This window comes from Schistocerca gregaria, chromosome 7 (genome assembly GCF_023897955.1).
Source record: "Schistocerca gregaria isolate iqSchGreg1 chromosome 7, iqSchGreg1.2, whole genome shotgun sequence".
NCBI lineage: Eukaryota > Metazoa > Arthropoda > Insecta > Orthoptera > Acrididae > Schistocerca > Schistocerca gregaria.
Genome location: NC_064926.1, coordinates 66593133 through 66610465, shown reverse-complemented (window position 1 = coordinate 66610465; position 17333 = coordinate 66593133). Strand labels below are relative to the sequence as shown.

Genomic DNA, 17333 nt, shown 5'->3' with positions numbered 1-17333 from the left:
AGACGACGCCAACGTTCCCCGCGAATGTCAAAAACTTTCGAGAATCCTCCTAGACAACATTTGCGTTGTATTCCTTCCTCGTCTCTATGGCAATCAAATTGTCAAAGTGTTTCGAAATGGAAACAAAGATAATAGTCATTGACGACAAAAGAAAATCGCCAGAGTCTGCACTCACTTGTGGTCAGTGATCCGTAGAAGTAGAAGGGATGGTTGTCTTCACGTCGAACAATGTCTGTTATAAAGTGTTTTATTAGATTGTTTCCGTTCAGTCGTAAGATACGTCATTTAGTATCATATAATGCAAATGAACTGCTTCCAAATAATTCGAGTAACTGGAAAGTATCGGCATCTTCGAACTTTCAACAAGACAGAGAGAGAAAAAACACCGTTCATAGTAGGAAGGGCCTGGTCTTGACAGCATGCGTTGGCATTGGACTGGGTTATGTATTTCGAAAAAGTCGTCAGGATGTGGGAATTTTACCTTTTCCGTCAGTGTGTGCTGCAGCTATAGATGACAGTGGCAGAGGAAAGGGAAAAATGACTCCACGATTTATGCATAATTTCATTGCTGATATTGTTGACCAGGTGGCACCATCGGTTGTGTACATTGAAGTGAAAGATAGTAGAAGGTACGTTTGTCTCGAAAATTTTAGTAGAAGGAGACATAAAATATATTGATAAGTATGTCAAGGTAAGAAAAGTATTTAAATACGATAGTCTCAAGCATATCAATTGGCGTAACATAATTGTTGGCTGTGTTTGTGTATTGCTGGAAACATGTTTATGTGAAAGCATCACCTGTTTATCACTTAGGGAAATACAAATCCCTCAGTGTACTTCTAGTAGCTTTCTTTACGATCCATCTACTGCGCATTCGTTGCGGAATTCTAAATGTTATACTTTTTGAAATGTGAATACGTTACTGAAATATCATCAAAAATTGACAAGAAGGCTTACGTAAATAATATACGCATCTGCTTAATTTCTCTACAGTCGACTGCGATGTCGTGAGACGTTATTTGTACCGTACGTCGTAAGATTATTTGTACCATACTTCTCTAAGTTCCTTTCATGTTCGATGTTTCTGCTCCGTTACAAATTTACACTTGCCATATATAATCCAGAAATAGGTCCCATAATTATGAATATGAGTATACCAGTAGGTCATGAGTGTTAGCTCCCCACCGTCTCCAGCGATGAATTTTTGATATTAAAAGCCCCCCAGAGAAAGTTGTAACCGTAACCACACATTTTTTGCACACTAACTTAAGTTGTCTGCCAAAGAAAATTTTGCCTATATTGAGCAACAAAAACAATATCCAATACAAAATCTCACATCTCTGCTGTGAAAGCTTCAAGCACTGTGAGGCATAGTGAGTAGTTTTCCATTGCATTACGCATTACACCCCTCGCCCCTCCCCAGGGGAAGTAGAAAGCCATCCGAAAAATGTTGCTTAAAAAAGTGGTTATGCAGACCTGATTATCCCTGTTAGTCAGAGGTGGTTTCATAAACAGAAGCCAGTAATGTCTGCTCAGGTAGCAGGCAGAGGCACAAGGTTAGGCATTTGTAGAAGTGGATATGCTGATTTAAGTCTGTTTAGAGACACTGCTGCAGTCTTGTTATTTAATAACAAAGAGAGTATTCTGCCCTCTCTTCTCACCTGGTGTGGATCGGTGTATGGTGCCTGAAGTACTAGTTGGACAACATCTGCTCATAACAGCATATGCATACAGCTTTGCAAGTTCTGATGGATGTGTGAAACAAAGTATGGAGATGGTTTGCGGGTGAATGAACAATGAAGTCACACAAATTTACAACAAAATGTGGTAGATAACTACCCCCATGAGCCTCCTTATGGAGGCTTCTCCTGGTATCACTCTCTTTTCTGCTCTGTTTTGTTCCATTCACAAATAGTTTGTGGGAAGAACATACTTCATGTGATCTGTAATTTCACAGAGCTGTTGTTGTGATCATTTTATGGGATGTGTGTTGTGTTACTCTTCTGGGTATGCGCACTCCAAATTTTAACAGTAAAACTTTGTGACACACAACCCCTCAAGAAAGAAAACAGAAAAAGAACTGAAACAGAGAGAGCATCCATTAAGAGAATATTCTCCACCTAAAGACTTGTTTTGCCACAATTAAGAAATTATTTAGCAGAGAGAAGACCTAAATTCTACTTTAAAGTCATTACAGCTCTGTACACAGACAAGTTGTTTATTTGAAATTTAAATGGCATTTAACTGTGTTTCTTATATTGCAAGAAGGGTTAAAACACAGTATTAATCAAATAAATTCTTGTGGCAGTAAATAATGCCATCACTAAATATGATGGCTCTTTTTATTTTGTGTGATGCTAACTATGTAACATTTCATATGTTAATTATATATAGTTCTGTTTTATTGGGCTTTGTGGCTGTTTTGTAATGGGCTTTCCAAAAAAAGCGCATGATCTACGTTGGGTCTGGTTAAATTACAACCACCCTGGTTGAGAGTGTACGTAAACAATCCTGTGATGAAATGCACTGCTGTGCAGTTGATCTTCTGTGTCTCTTCCACTAAACCTGACCAGACCGATGAACAATACTCGAGACACAGTTGGACAAGTGTTTTGTAAGCCATTTCTTTTCTTGATAAATTGCATTTCTTTAATATACTAGTAATGTAACTATGTCTGAAATCTTACTGCTATTTGTTTAATGTGGTCATTCTGCTTTAGGTCACTCTGGATGGTTGTTCCTAGGTATTTTGCAGTTGTTACTCTTTCCAGTGGTATGTCACCATAGTGGAAAGAAACAGCATGTATTTATGTGCAATATGCATTAGGGAAGCATCCAGTTCAACCAGTCTATTTTGACCCATAATGTCATCAGTATGGCAGGAACATGTGCTTCCAGCATATACATAATGGCAACCATTTTGTCACTATGTACTCATACCAACAAATGCGAACAAAAATAGAGACACACAAAAATGTTTGACTCCAACAATAAAATGAAACTAACAGGACAAACATAGGTTTAGTGCAGGGACAAGCTAAATATATAGCAATACAAAACACCGCTCCACCCAAAACAGATATTACAAATTTTAAAAAAAGTCTGACCATATGACATAATGCTGTAACAATAAAACCAGCAGGAATGATACACTCAGCTAGTCGTATATAGCTCAAATGAAGCCCTCAATACCATAAAACCAACACATGCAACTCCAAAAAGTGTCATCAGACATTTCCATTTAAGTATATAACTCAGATGCATCTCTCAGTATCTCTTGGCAAACGATTAATAGGAAAAACCAGAAACTTCACATACCCACATAACTCGTAAAGCCCAACGAATCCAAAAACCCCAACAGCTCGAAAACCCAGAAACCCCCACATTCTCTAGATCAGTTAAAACAACTGAAATACAACACATATAAAAACACTCACACAGGCACACACAAAACGATGAACACTAAAGTAATCAGGCCTAACAAAAATATCAGACACATAAATTAAAGAAAAATATCTTAATAACTCACTGAATACAAAGCAAACACTTCCAAATCCACATTAAAGCACTGACTACCCAGACTCGAGTAAGCCCCCGTCACCACAGTGATAACCAAGAGCCAAGTGGCAAACAATGCCACACATTAAACTCAACACATCGTCATAACCACCAGAGGGTGCTATCAAATACAACAGTGTGACATCTACAAACATGGACCAACTCAAAAACACCACACCATAGTGATGTCACACATCACCACCATTATGTCCCAGCTCAAAGCAGACAGCTGGTATCGGATGCTTCCAGTTATGTATGTTCATAGTCAACTGCCAATCCCTACACCAGTAGTCACTCCTCTCCAGGACTTCTTGCATTTCACTACAATCTTCTGACACTAAAATAGCTCTCTAGATATCATCATCATCTGCAAATAGCCTTATGGAGCTTTTAGCATTGTCCACTGAATCATTATTATAAATTATAATAATGGTCCTACAACTCTCCCTTGCAGTGTGCATGAAATTACATTTATAGTTGTCAATTTTGTTCACTAAAAGACAGTTTAGACTATATCAAATGCCTTCCAGAAGGTAAGGAACACAGTATCAACTTGGTTACCTCCGGATTTCGTGTACAAACAGAGTGAGCTGAGTTTTATATCTTTCGGTTTGCAGAATGCATATAGATTTTTTGAAGTGTAATATTCATCCTCCAAAACCACCATAAAGTCTATTGTGAACATGCTCCACCACGCTGCAACAGATTGATGTCAGTGGTGTAGGCCTATAATCATGATGTTTACCAGGAGACCCTTCTTGGAAATGGAGTGCTTTTTTCAAATTCATTGGTTACCATTTTTTTCCTTTACTTCAATAAAATATAGCCTAAATTAAAACCATTATCTCTGTGTCAATCATTTACTTTCTCACACAATGAATTTCAGGAGGCTACATCGTTATATCAGGTCTATCAGTGGTTTACATCACAATTTTGTTTGTTGGATATAACCACTTATTCATTTTGAACTTCATTTCACTATAAAGAACGTATAATTAGGAATTACTAATTTTTTAAAAAATAAATAAAACTAATTACTAGATGTTCCACTGGAACAACTCTAAGTGTAATTACAAATACACCTTTTCAACATTAAATTGCCAAACAAGCAAGAACCAAGGACACAGACAGTCCAGAGCACAAATGTAGAAGTATTGTCTCAGAAGTTGAAGAGTATTATCAACTTGCACTGAAAATCAGTGATACAGAAAACATGTATATAAATGTTTAAATTTTTACGACCTATTGCAGGAAAAGAGCTTACAAGCATATATTTGAGTTTATTTATTACTGTATTGGTTTCATGATTTGGGGTTGTTCTCCGCTTTAGGTCACTAAAGACTAGATATATAGTAAAAGATACTGTGTAATTTCTGATATACCCTAGAAGCTTGGCTTAAAAAAAGTTCATGACCACTGTCTCGACTTTATCTTGAGTACATTTTCCTATGTTTTCTGTTGGGCACAAAAATCACCAGTTCTTCTTAGATGTTCAAATTGTGACCTATATTTATTTTATAAGTATTATTTATCATTATCTGTGTTGTCAAAAGCATGTCCTTTGTCATTAATATCAGTAGCTATGGCAGATTCAATGGGATTGGTGTACCAAAACGCATTTTTGTGTTCAGAAGCTTCACCCAGTCTGATCTTCATGGTGTACTAGGCAGTCATAGCACTTTATCTTGTTGATGCCAGAGTTGAAAAATATGTTTGTAATAGATTTTATCTTGTGTTGCAGTTATCACATATTTTATTGCCAGTGGGTAAAAGCTACTCTTGCATTGTATGACCTCAACCCAGTAGCAATTTTCTCTGAAATGGCAACAGAGTAGGGAATGCACACTGTTCTGGTGTGGGTATGGTTGTTGTTTTTGTTTGTCTGTACCTTCCCTTGTGTCTTCGACATATTGTCATATGAGAGTGGGTTGAAAACTATTTGCAGCTGCTTTTATCTCACTGTTCTAATTTCAGTTTGAAGCATTTATTCCTCAGTGGCACTTTGCATGCTCTGTATAATAGGGCCTGAAAATTTCACTGATTTGGAATTGCAGCAGGCTCTTGACTCATCACACAACACATCCCAAGGGCCAGATTCAGTTCATAATCAGATGTTGTTACTCAAAGGCAGCCTATATTCGAAGTCTTTGGCTGTTTTTGGATAGGATGTGTTTTTCCTTTGTAATGGCGAGATAGTATTTCTCGCAACCTAAAATCAGGCAAAATCTCATATTCATCAGCAACTACTAACTAATTAGACTCACTGACATGCTGTGCAAACAGTTAGGAAAGGTGGTAGCCTGCCAATTAATGCTGGGTTGTCAAATCACAAAGCCTTTTGGCCCCCATTGACCATAGTCTCTGTGGGGGATGATCCACAATCTACCATAGAATTGGTGCATCACTGAACTCTCCATGGTTCCGAGAGAGGAGAGTTCCATGCCAAGTGTTACTCTCTTCCTCACCACCATCAATGGACTAGTGCCCTCTGTTGCACCATTGATTACCTCAACACTGTTATGTCGATGAACCTAACTTTCGGTGTGGCTCTAAATTATACCCTTGGCTGAATACCAGCTCCAAGTCATCATCCAAAGTGCCTGAGCTTGGATCTTTTCCCATGGCTTCCATTTATCTCCTGAAAAAATGCGAGGCACACATTTCTGTCATAGCACCACAGTCCATCGTGACAGAGTACTCTTACTTGGGTACTCAATATTTCATCGTTGTTTGCACAATCCTACTTTTTTTGGGACTCCTTTATGACAAAAGGCTGACATTACTGCCCATAGTCATCGGCTTGAAGCTAGCTGCACAGAAAACCTTAACAGTTTGTGCTTCCCACACCTCTCATTGGTGCAATTACTCTATTCTATTCCATATTTACTGGGTCCTGATTTTGTCCCAGTTGAACTATGGTTGCCATGTTTCTGCTCAGTGACAGCTTAGACTCTGAAATTATTGGACCCAGTCAATCCTTGTGGAGCAGGACTGGTCACTGGTGCCTACTGGTCTAGGCCAATAGTCAGTCACCTTACCAAAGTGAGGATCTTAACTCTTTAGTTCCAATGGTACCACCACTTACTCACTTAGATATTGTGCACTTGGGTCAGTTTATCATTGTAATGTGCCTCGAGGCCATCTGCTGGAACCTCCATCTAACTCCCTTAAATTGCAATGTTTGTTGTTTTCTCACCCCCTCGCCCCCTGACAACGCCTCCCTCCCCCCCCCCCCCCCCCCCCCCCACACACACACCGTGGTTAGTACCCTTAGTACCCAGACCACAGATTAGGACTAATCTAAGGCCTAAAGTTTTAGTCTTCCCTGTGCTGCACCTCTCTTTCCATTAGGAAGTAACACTCTGATGATAAGTGGGTGCTGTTCCCATGTTTAGCATTTTCACTATAACAGGTAAGGGGTGGGACAACTGTAGGAAGGACTGCTCCTGTCACATGCAGAGGCCCAGAGGATTCTCGCCTGGCCCCACTACCTATTGGGCTGATTATTTCTTTCACTTTATTTTATTACTGTTGCTCCAACTGATGTCCATTATGTTTTTAGCTTTCTCACTTTTACTATTATGGTACTCCCTTCTAGATGGCATTTTTTACTCTGTAATTGCCTTCACCCTTAATTAGGTTGATGTGTGGTCTGAAGCAAGTGACGTTCACTCGCCACAGATTAGATGTCAGGGAACTCTTGTCTGTTCTGACATTTTCAAGCTCTGATGATTAGGGGTGCTGTTCCCATCTTTAACACTTGGACTATAATGGACTAACACCTCTACTTCTCTTTAAATTATTTCACAGATCTGCTATCGATATTACTTTCAGTACCTTCATTTTACCACACCTACAAACTTTCATACTTCAGTCAATTTTCTTGCAAATATCACTAACTACAGTTAAATTATCTCATGAACGAGGAACTGATGTCCTCTCTGTTCGGTCCCTTGACCCCAGCCAGCCGTCTAACCAACCTATATATTGATTCATTGCGTACAGATGTGTTCAAAAATGAGATGATGAGTGGTATTACCTTTTTAAATCAGAATGTATGTGTTCTTACAAAGCCATTGTGTTAATCAATTATTCTTTAAAAGTATGGTAATTGCTTGCATTTGAACCAGATCTTCATTTGTAAGGAAATGAAACAGTGGTAGTATCTTACAGATCTTGTATTGTTCTTACACAGAGCTTTCTTCCTCAAAGGACTGACTTCTTCAGTGCCCCTGCAGCATCAAATGGGTCGGGTTTCATTGTTAAAGAAGATGGCCTAATCCTCACAAATGCACATGTTGTTATTAATAAACCAAACAGTACTGTGCAGGTAAGTGCTGTACAGCTATAATGTGTTGTAGGCTTTGGAAGTTTGTTCATTACTTTGTTTGATTTTCAGTTAATTGTGATGTGTGATGTGTTACAGGTCAGACTTAAAGATGGAAAGACTTACAGAGGAGTTGTGGAAGATATTGACATAAAATCTGATCTGGCCACTGTTCGCATACCTTGTGTAAGTGAATCATAATTTTTGTGAAACTATAGGACATTATTTTCATTCACTTACACACAAATGTAATGTGTCTCAACGTAATGCTTCAACAACACATTAAAAATGAAACTACAGACTGCAGTAGAGAGGTAAAATAATTACTTAATTGCTTGAAACTTTTAAACTATAGAAAGCCGAGTCAAAATTTCTGTCCAATACGTATCTTCTGGAGGTAAAATATCAGAGCTGCTAACAGGCCCATACAAAAATACATGACATTTATTTTAATAAAAAGCAGTCCAGATTGGCATAAACATTTTACATTTTTCAGGGGATCTGAGAATTGTTGGTGTCAAAGGGGAGAAATCACTTTCAGAGATAGAAATCTACGTCTGTACTCTGCAAACCACCACGAGTTGCGTGGCAGAGGGTACGTCCCATTGTGCCAGTTATTAGGGTTTCTTCCTGTTCCATTCACATATAGAGCACAGGAAGAATGATTGTTTGAATGTCTCTGTGCATGCAGTAATTGTTCTAATCTTATCCTCATGATCCCTATGTGAGCGATTTTTCAGTGATACGAGGATTAAATTGTGGCAATTTTCCTGGGTTTTCCTTTGTAAAGGAACATTTAGAATGCTCTGGAAAAACCAGGCAAAGGCTTCCCAATGCATATTGACATATAATAGTGTGCATAGGTCTAATTTCCTCAAATATCGGGTGAAAAGTAACTGCCGATATTGCTTTGCTTGTCCGCTGGCAGGTGGAATGGTACTAGTTAGTAGATGAGCCTTCGTGTGGGCGGCACCTTGTTTTTTGCTGATATTTTATAATATGGAAAACAGAGCTATGCATAATAGAAATGTTATGTCTTTTTAATAAACATTCAAATTTTAATAATAACTCAATATTTAAAATTAAAATATCACAGTTGTAACACCTATTGTTTTCTACAAAAAAAATAATTTTTGTCTAACTGTTTTGTTTGATATGCCCTCTGTAGAGTCTAGTACTGTAGGGAGCAACGGAGAGGATGTTAAGAGTGGCTGATATCATCTTTCTACAACACAAATGCACACATGGATTAATATAGTCCTTCATTTACATGAAATGGATATTTAACTTGAATAGAGTCCATGTGCTGTGGCACAAGCTCATCAGTAATAGTCCTCTTGCAGATAGTATCGGTAATCCTGCTATTACAAACTTAAGTCTCATTGCTAGACCCGCTGTAGGCACTAATATGGTCCCTACGTACTGTCGTAACCTGCAATGAACTATACCCACTCCGCATTTGAACTGACAGACGCCAGACTCAATGGGTAAGAGAGTGAGACCTCTTGGTCAGCGGCAGTGGCCTAAATACATGCCGTTGACCTCGTGTTGCTTGTTGATGTGTCTTTGGCCCCTCTTGTGATAGGCGCTCTTGATCCAGCGCTACGTCTTTGCCAACCGGTGTGCTAGCGGCAGTTTACGCCAGCGCACCCTCAATCTGTTTCTCCAATTTGTAGAGTGTCTCGAGTGTATTTTCAAACCCTTCTTTATATTGTCTCCTCCTTCACAGCTTTCCACAACTTAAGGGATGAATTGCAGAGCTCTCAGTCCTGAAACCCTGCTAGATGGGAGATCCCTTCCAGAGTCCGTTTTGTACAAAAGTCTTTGAACAAGGTTGTTCTATAAAATGACTTGAAGGAGTGTATAATTCTCAAATTCATGGGCTGGAGTTTGCTTGTGCTGTTGGCCAGGAGAATTTATAACTGCATTTTGTAAGATCATATCAGTAGGATGTGCATGACAGTGATCAAGAAAAAGAAGTATTTTGAGGTCATCCAAGCTTTTTGATTGGCGTCAAACTAAGTTGGAAGTGAAGATGTATTTATAAAACAATGAGATTTTTTTTTATTTCCCCTTGGATAAAGGGCTGGATCTACTCACAGCCATCAGCATTAGCCCCCATCATCACTGCTAATTTACTTTGTTTGTCAACATGGTATTTACTACCTTTGACTGTTTCGTTTTGCAACACATTTAAGTAAGTGCAGTTTCTTCATGTTAAATAAGTTTTTGGCTTCATATTTTGCAGTTACAGTTTGTAATTTTCGATTTATCCACTGCTGCACAGTCTCACTGTGTATCATCTCAGACAGTTCTATCAGAGATTTTATATCTTGTTCTAACCCTGTCAGTCCAGCCATTGGAGACACAGATATTCTCCGACTCAAGAATGTTGGCCACTTCAGGTGCTTTCTCCCTTTAAAGCACACCATCAACAGGAATACCTGCTGTCCTTGGCATCTCAGTGCTTGGCCCACTTTCAGTAGCACTAGATACTACTTACTTTCTTTCTTTTAAAAAAAAAAAACCGAATTAAGTTTTTATACTGATAGTTGCAATTCATATGCAAGTTTTATTCGTGTTCCATGGAAGGAATCCATTTTCTCCTAAATCTGGACCTTCTCTTCCATATTAAAAGATTTTTTTTCCCCTCTCCATTAGCCAGAAAGTACTGATAACAAAACACTAAAAGTACTGTAGCACATGAAGATTAATAAGAAAACAGTCCAAGAAACAAAGGAGATCAGGGCAAATGACTTGGCCTCTCAACTCAGGTACAGAAAGCCTAGCAAAACAGAAAACAAAAACTTTACAGATAAAGTAATAAATTACCAGTAAAAACGTTTAACACTTCAAAAGCAAATACGATGAAACAAGAAACTTCACTGGCAAAAATGCTGCAGGTTTGCATGATTATTAGGTCATGCTATGACTTTACCCGAGAACAGTGCACGGGGCATGGCATCTTTATGATACCGCCAAACCATAAACTGAGCTTCAGTTAAAATACATGGCACCTGAGCTTTGTCTGTAATATGAATGCAAAGTTTATACGCTAAGAGAAAAGTTATGTTTGTGTAAAATAGGTCTAAAAATGAATTTTGTTATCTAACAATGATGTACAATACCAGTAGTATTGTTTGATGTATGTTCAAGTTGATACCATTATACAAAAATAACATGTGATTAAATTAACTTGTCAACTATACATTCGATATTTGAGCTCAAAGGCTATGCCTTTCCCAGTCTTCGAGAGTTATACGTAGTTCAAACTACACGTTATAAGTAGAGTACTCTTACAGAGCCTGCATGAAAATCAAAAGGTTGATTTTATTTGGTATTTTCAAGTTGAGCTGCTAGGTGTGGTGTAAACAGCAGGAAATAAAATATTTCAGAAACATAAAATTGAGATTTTCAATACATTGCGAACATGTGAAATTTGACAGGTCGGAAAAAAAAATGCGTAAATGACAGCAAAATGTAAAATGCAGGAGCAGCAAAGTGGTATGTATGTGTATGGATGTGTGTGTGTGTGTGTGTGTGTGTGTGTGGGCGCGCGCGCGAGTATATACCTATCCTTTTTTCCCCCTAAGGTAAGTCTTTCCGCTCCCGGGGTTGGAATGACTCCTTACACTCTCCCTTAAAACCCACATCCTTTCATCTTTCCTTTTCCTTCCCTCTTTCCTGACGAAGCAGCCGCCGGTTGCGAAAGCTCGAAATTCTGTTTGTGTGTTTTATTCATTGTGCCTATCTATCGGCGCTTTCCCGCTTGGTAAGTCTTGGAATCTTTGTTTTTAATATATATATATATATATATATATATATATATATATATATTAGCCAGCTTCATCCTGACGCACAATTTCTTCACTTTTGAAGGCCAGACATACCAACAATTAAAGGGAACAGCCCTGGGTACCAGGATGGCCCCCTTGTATGCCAACCTATTTATGGGTCGCTTAGAGGAAGGCTTCTTGGTTACCCAAGCCTGCCAACCCAAAGTCTCACAGTGAAGAACAACTCCAGAATCTCCTCTCCAACCTCAACTCCTTTGGTTCCATTAGATTCACCTGGTCCTACTCCAAATCCCATGCCACTTTCCTTGACGTTGACCTCCATCTGTCCAATGGCCAGCTTCAGACATCCGTCCACTTCAAACCCACCAACAAGCAACAGTACCTCCGTTATGACAGCTGCCATCCATTCCATATCAAACGGTCCCTTCCCTACAGCCTAGGCCTTCGCAGCAAACGAATCTGCTCCAGTCCTGAATCCCTGGACCATTACACCAACAATCTGAAACAGCTGTCGCATCCCGCAACTACCCTCCCGACCTGGTACAGAAGCAGATAACCAGAGCCACTTCCTCATCCCCTCAAACCCAGAACCTCTCGCAGAAGAACCCCAAAAGTGCCCCACTTGTGACAGGATACTTCCCGGGACTGGATCAGACTCTGAATGTGGCTCTCCAGCAGGGATACGACTTCCTAAAATCCTGCCCTGCAATCCTTCATGAAATCCTCCCCACTCCACCAAGAGTGTCTTTCCGCCGTCCACCTAACCTTCGTAACCTCTTAGTTCATCCCTATGAAATCCCCAAACCACATTCCCTATCCTCTGGCTCCTACCCTTGCAACCGCCCCTGGTGTAAAACCTGTCCTATGCACCCTCTCACCACCAGCTACTCCAGTCCTGTAACCCGGAAGGTGTACACGATCAAAAGCAGAGCCACATGTGAAAGCACCCACGTGATTTACCAACTGACCTGCCTACACTGTGACGCTTTCTATGTGGGAATGACCAGCAACAAACTGTCCATTCGCATGAATGGACACAGGCAGACAGTGTTTGTTGGTAATGAGGATCACCCTGTGGCTAAACATGCGTTGGTGCACGGCCAGCACATCTTGGCACAGTGTTACACTGTCCGAGTTATCTGGATACTTCCCACCGACACCAACCTATCCGAACTCCGGAGATGGGAACTTGCCCTTCAATATATCCTCTCTTCTCGTTATCCACCAGGCCTCAATCTCCACTAATTTCAAGTTGCCGCCACTCATCCCTCACCTGTGTTTCAGCAACATTTTTGCCTCCACACTTCCGCCTCGACTTACATCTCTGCCCTTACTCTTTCCCTTTAAATATGTCTGCTTGTGTCTGTGTATGTATGGATGGATGGATGTGTGTGTGTGTGTGTGTGTGTGTGTGTGTGTGTGTGTGTGTGTGTGTGTGTGTCTGTCTGTCTGTCTGTCTGTCTGTCTGTCTGTCTGTCTGTCTGTCTGTCTGTGTGTGTACGCGCGCGAGTATATACCTATCCTTTTTTCCCCCTAAGGTAAGTCCTTCCGCTCCCGGGATTGGAATGACTCCTTACCCTCTCCCTTAAAACCCACATCCTTTCATCTTTCCTTTTCCTTCCCTCTTTCCTGACGAAGCAGCCGCCGGTTGCGAAAGCTCGAACTGTGTGTGTGTTTGTGTGTTTTATTCATTGTGCCTATCTACCGGCGCTTTCCCGCTTGGTAAGTCTTGGAATCTTTGTTTTTTCTGTCACAGACTGGACCTATCACAAACTTGACTTCTTTGTATGAAATGTTTGTACAAATTATAGTGCAGGACTTCACTATCATGTTGTTAATGAACTTAGAAGTTTTTTAAGTAGCTTAATTATTCATTGGCACTTAACAAAGCATTGTTATTTTGCAGAAAAATTTACCAGTGATGCGACTTGGGTCTTCTCGAGAACTGAGACCAGGTGAATGGGTAGTGGCAATTGGTAGCCCTTTGTCTCTTTCCAACACTATCACTGCAGGTGTGATTTCATCAGTGAACAGGCCTTCAGAGGAACTGGGTCTCAGAGGTCGTGACATGGAATACATACAAACAGATGCTGCAATAACAGTAAGCTATTTTACAATTATCAATTAGCCTTCATTTTTTGAAAAGGAATTACGTAACTGTGACCACTGTTGTCAACCATTTTTGTTACTGATGCTGTTTTCATGGGGGCCCTGAATTCAAACATCAGTGTGCAAGTTTCGGATGGAAGAATGCATGAAACACGTGTAGCTTTTATTTTCCCAAAATTGCAGAGCAGTATCAAGCCTATAAAATATTGGCAATTCACATTAGAACACAGATCTGCAAAATGGAAGACGGCCACCTATGTTGTTGGATGCATTTTGCTTAGTGGAACGAGGTATCATGGCTACTTGCACAGCAGCAGTGGTATGGTGCATGTGCAGGCCACAGTAATGGACATCACTACACAGTTTATTGACCTGCTGAAGTGGCCCAATATGCTGCTGTTTGTGCCATTGTGGAACCTCGTGGAGTCGTCGTCTTCATCGTGGCGGCATTGCCTGTAGAGCTGGTGATTGCCTGTAGAGCTGGTGATGCTTCACGCTCTTGCCCAGCTAAAACCTGCACTGGAGGCTGCATTGTGTTGCCACTGTCACTGTGTGAGCCAACAGAGGTACTGTGTCTGGGCATAGGGTGAACTGAGCTTTAAAATCTGATATGCATACACCATGTTTGCTGTAAATCTTGGCATTAACTGCAATGTATGCGGTTTGGTACAGTGGTTAATGTAGCTATCTGGAATGCTGCTGCTTGCCAGTTCAAACCCGGCCACTGGCAGTTACTCATTATTTCTTATTTATCATTTCTGGAAAGTTCTCAAAATTTCTTACGTTTGTAGTGTTTGTTTATTGTAGAACATTCGATGTTTACATAAATAGTAGCACCCTTCACCCAGGAGTTAGTTCAGTTCTGGCTGTACATTGATGATTGTAATAAACATGCTTTCAGTGCTCAGTGTTGTACTCCACTGACGATTTTATTTTTGTTCTTGGACTTGAGAGTGGTTACAACATGACATTTTTTGGTAGAGACACCAGGTAGTATGAGCACATTCCGAGAGAACTTCTCACACTACAAATGCGACAAAGAGTTAAAAAAAAAAAAAAAAAACTGTGACTGCTCATGTTTCCTGGTCAGTACACATTCCATTGTCATTCAGTAGGTGGCCTAAAAATTATTTCTTTGGCACAAAGAGAGACTTAATCAGATTCAGATGCAGACCTGTAGTCAGAACACACTTCAACAAGGTTGTCAGCTTGCTTAGATATTCTTCAAATGTCTTCAAAAAATGATGTCATCAAAATAGCCAAGGCCATTTATGGTACTGAAGCAGGTTGTCCACCATACATTTGAAGATGGCTGGATTGCTACACAGACCAAGCGGCATAACTTCAGATTCATAGAGGCCTTCAGTAGTTACGAAGGAAGTCTCTTACCCAGCAGCCTCATCAACCTCACTTTCCCAGTAGCCTGTCTATATGTCCATAATTAAGAAATACTTTGTTTCTTTCAAACAGTCTGTAAGGTGTCACCAATGTGTGGCAATGGGTAGACATCTTTTTTGTGATATTTATTCAGTTGTTAGTAGTTCACATAAAAAAGTCATGTGACATCTTTCTTAAAAATCTTCTACACTTCCTCCTGAATTATGTCATTCAGCTGGCAACACCCTATACAAGTCCTAGCAAATTGTTGGATGATTCCATTGTTGATATGTTTTACCACCGACTGCGTGGGCAGTATTTTCTCCACCCTGGATTTGAAAGCATCAAATGTTGGTGCAGTACAGCTAACACTCACTAACGTTGTTCCTCAGCCAGGCGTCGTCATTTGGCATTTTGATAGTTTCCTCCCCTGCAATGTCAGTAATGATAGTGTGCATGATTCAACAACAACATCGCATAGTGCCCTGTACGGGACTTGTTCAGCTAGTCCTATGTGCATACTTAGGGATGAGTTGTAGCTGCTCATGACAATAAGTAATCCAGAGCCCCCCTTGATCACACACAAAATATGATTGTTGTTGGCTTGAGGATTTATTTTGTGCTCCTGAGTAACTTTTTGCAATTGACAAAAGCTTCATGGTTTACCTTAGTGTATCAGTTGGCAATTGGAACTTGTCTCATTGATTATAGCCTGCTAACAACAGTCCAGAGTGATATTTTTTATGGGTGCTTGTCATAACAGCTTCGTCAGTTGGAGCTCTGGTCTCCCACGACCTAAGACTGCTTGCAAGGCCTGCAAGGAGACCCATCTGTGAATAACATCATGACAACAGTCTGCCAAAACTACAAATTTGAAGGGCTGCAGTCTGTCATCGATAATTATTCTTACAATACATGTTTGTATCTGCTGGATGTGTCTGCCATTTACGACTTTCAGCGCAAGTGCTTTTGTGCAACGCAGTAGTCTTCTTTATTGATGATGATAAGGATTTGGCATCACAGAAAAGGAAGCCCATGAGTTGATTAGTGCCTGGACAGGTTGGCCATTGATGACAATGTCAGTGAAATTTCCCACCAGCATGGTGAGTGTCGTCCATGTCATCCGCAGCTTTTTGCCTAGCTCAATTTTCATGAATTCAGTGGCTAAGCAAGTGTCTTGTAACTCTGCATGGCGGCAGGGAATGGCTATGTCTTGTTGAAATGCAACCTCATGTGGGTAAGGTGATGGGCTTCATCCTGCAGGTTGTACTGCCTTCAGTTCGTAAAGGATTTCTGAACTGAAGCATGTCTGATGCAAGAACTACTGTGAGCCAACACCAAAGTTTTTAGTTGTAGCATATTGTGACGAGAAAACCAAGGCAGAACTTAACGCTATTGCTGGCAGCTATGGTATATGTTCAGTCCCAGAACAAATTCAGGAAGGTGCTGAAAAGGCAATAGCTTCTGCTTTTAGATGAACTGCACTACAAGTGAGGAGGAGTGCCCTGCAGCTTTCTGGGTCATCAAAAAGTTCCAGCTGCATGTATTTAGCAAAACATTCTCCAATGTGTGGACACCATTCCCTATGCTGACCAACTAGCTTGAACAATCCTTCAGTTTGACTGGCGAGATGGGGACTGAGGCTTCAGGAGGATGTCGTCACAGGTATACAACAGCGGATGCAGACACAAGAACTCTTGAATGCCTGTCAAGAAATCCTTTATCAGATCACAGCGGCATGGATGAAAACTCAGTCATCAGTGCACTAAATCACTCAACTGCTGAACACAGGGAAGATGGAGCACCATTAAAAACCATAGCAGCCTCTGAAGGAGAAGGAGCTGCTGCAAGGAGAATTCCAGTTAATCAATGAGCTTTGTATAAGAGCACCTATGAACCAGTAGGATGCAAATAGTTGCTCAGCATCCAAGCTCAGCTACAGCATTCACATCGTTTTTCCTGCTCTATGGTCATCAGACCAAAATGACAGTGGATACACTGTTCCTGTTTCAACTACATGATATTCATGAAACAACTTATCCCCGGGACCGAAGAAGCAATGCAGCTGGTTCACATACAGACCTTGGACCCCCAGGAGAAAGACAGAGCACTATAACTGCAAGCACCGGCCATTGAGATATTGCCCTGGGGATGTGGTCTGGATT

General features: G+C 40.4%; 1 protein-coding gene across 1 annotated transcript in view; it reads left to right on the top strand.

Annotated features, from left to right (window-relative positions):
• Positions 1-616: 616 nt before the first annotated feature.
• LOC126282288 (serine protease HTRA2, mitochondrial) overlaps positions 617-17333 on the top strand; it is a gene marked incomplete at its 5' end in the record, with an annotated part of 50345 nt that continues 33628 nt past the window's right edge. The window contains 4 exons of the mRNA XM_049981940.1: positions 617-691; positions 7754-7888; positions 7985-8071; positions 13589-13783. Coding sequence (XP_049837897.1) covers positions 617-691; positions 7754-7888; positions 7985-8071; positions 13589-13783 — 492 coding nt within the window. The remainder of the gene's footprint in view (positions 692-7753; positions 7889-7984; positions 8072-13588; positions 13784-17333) is intronic.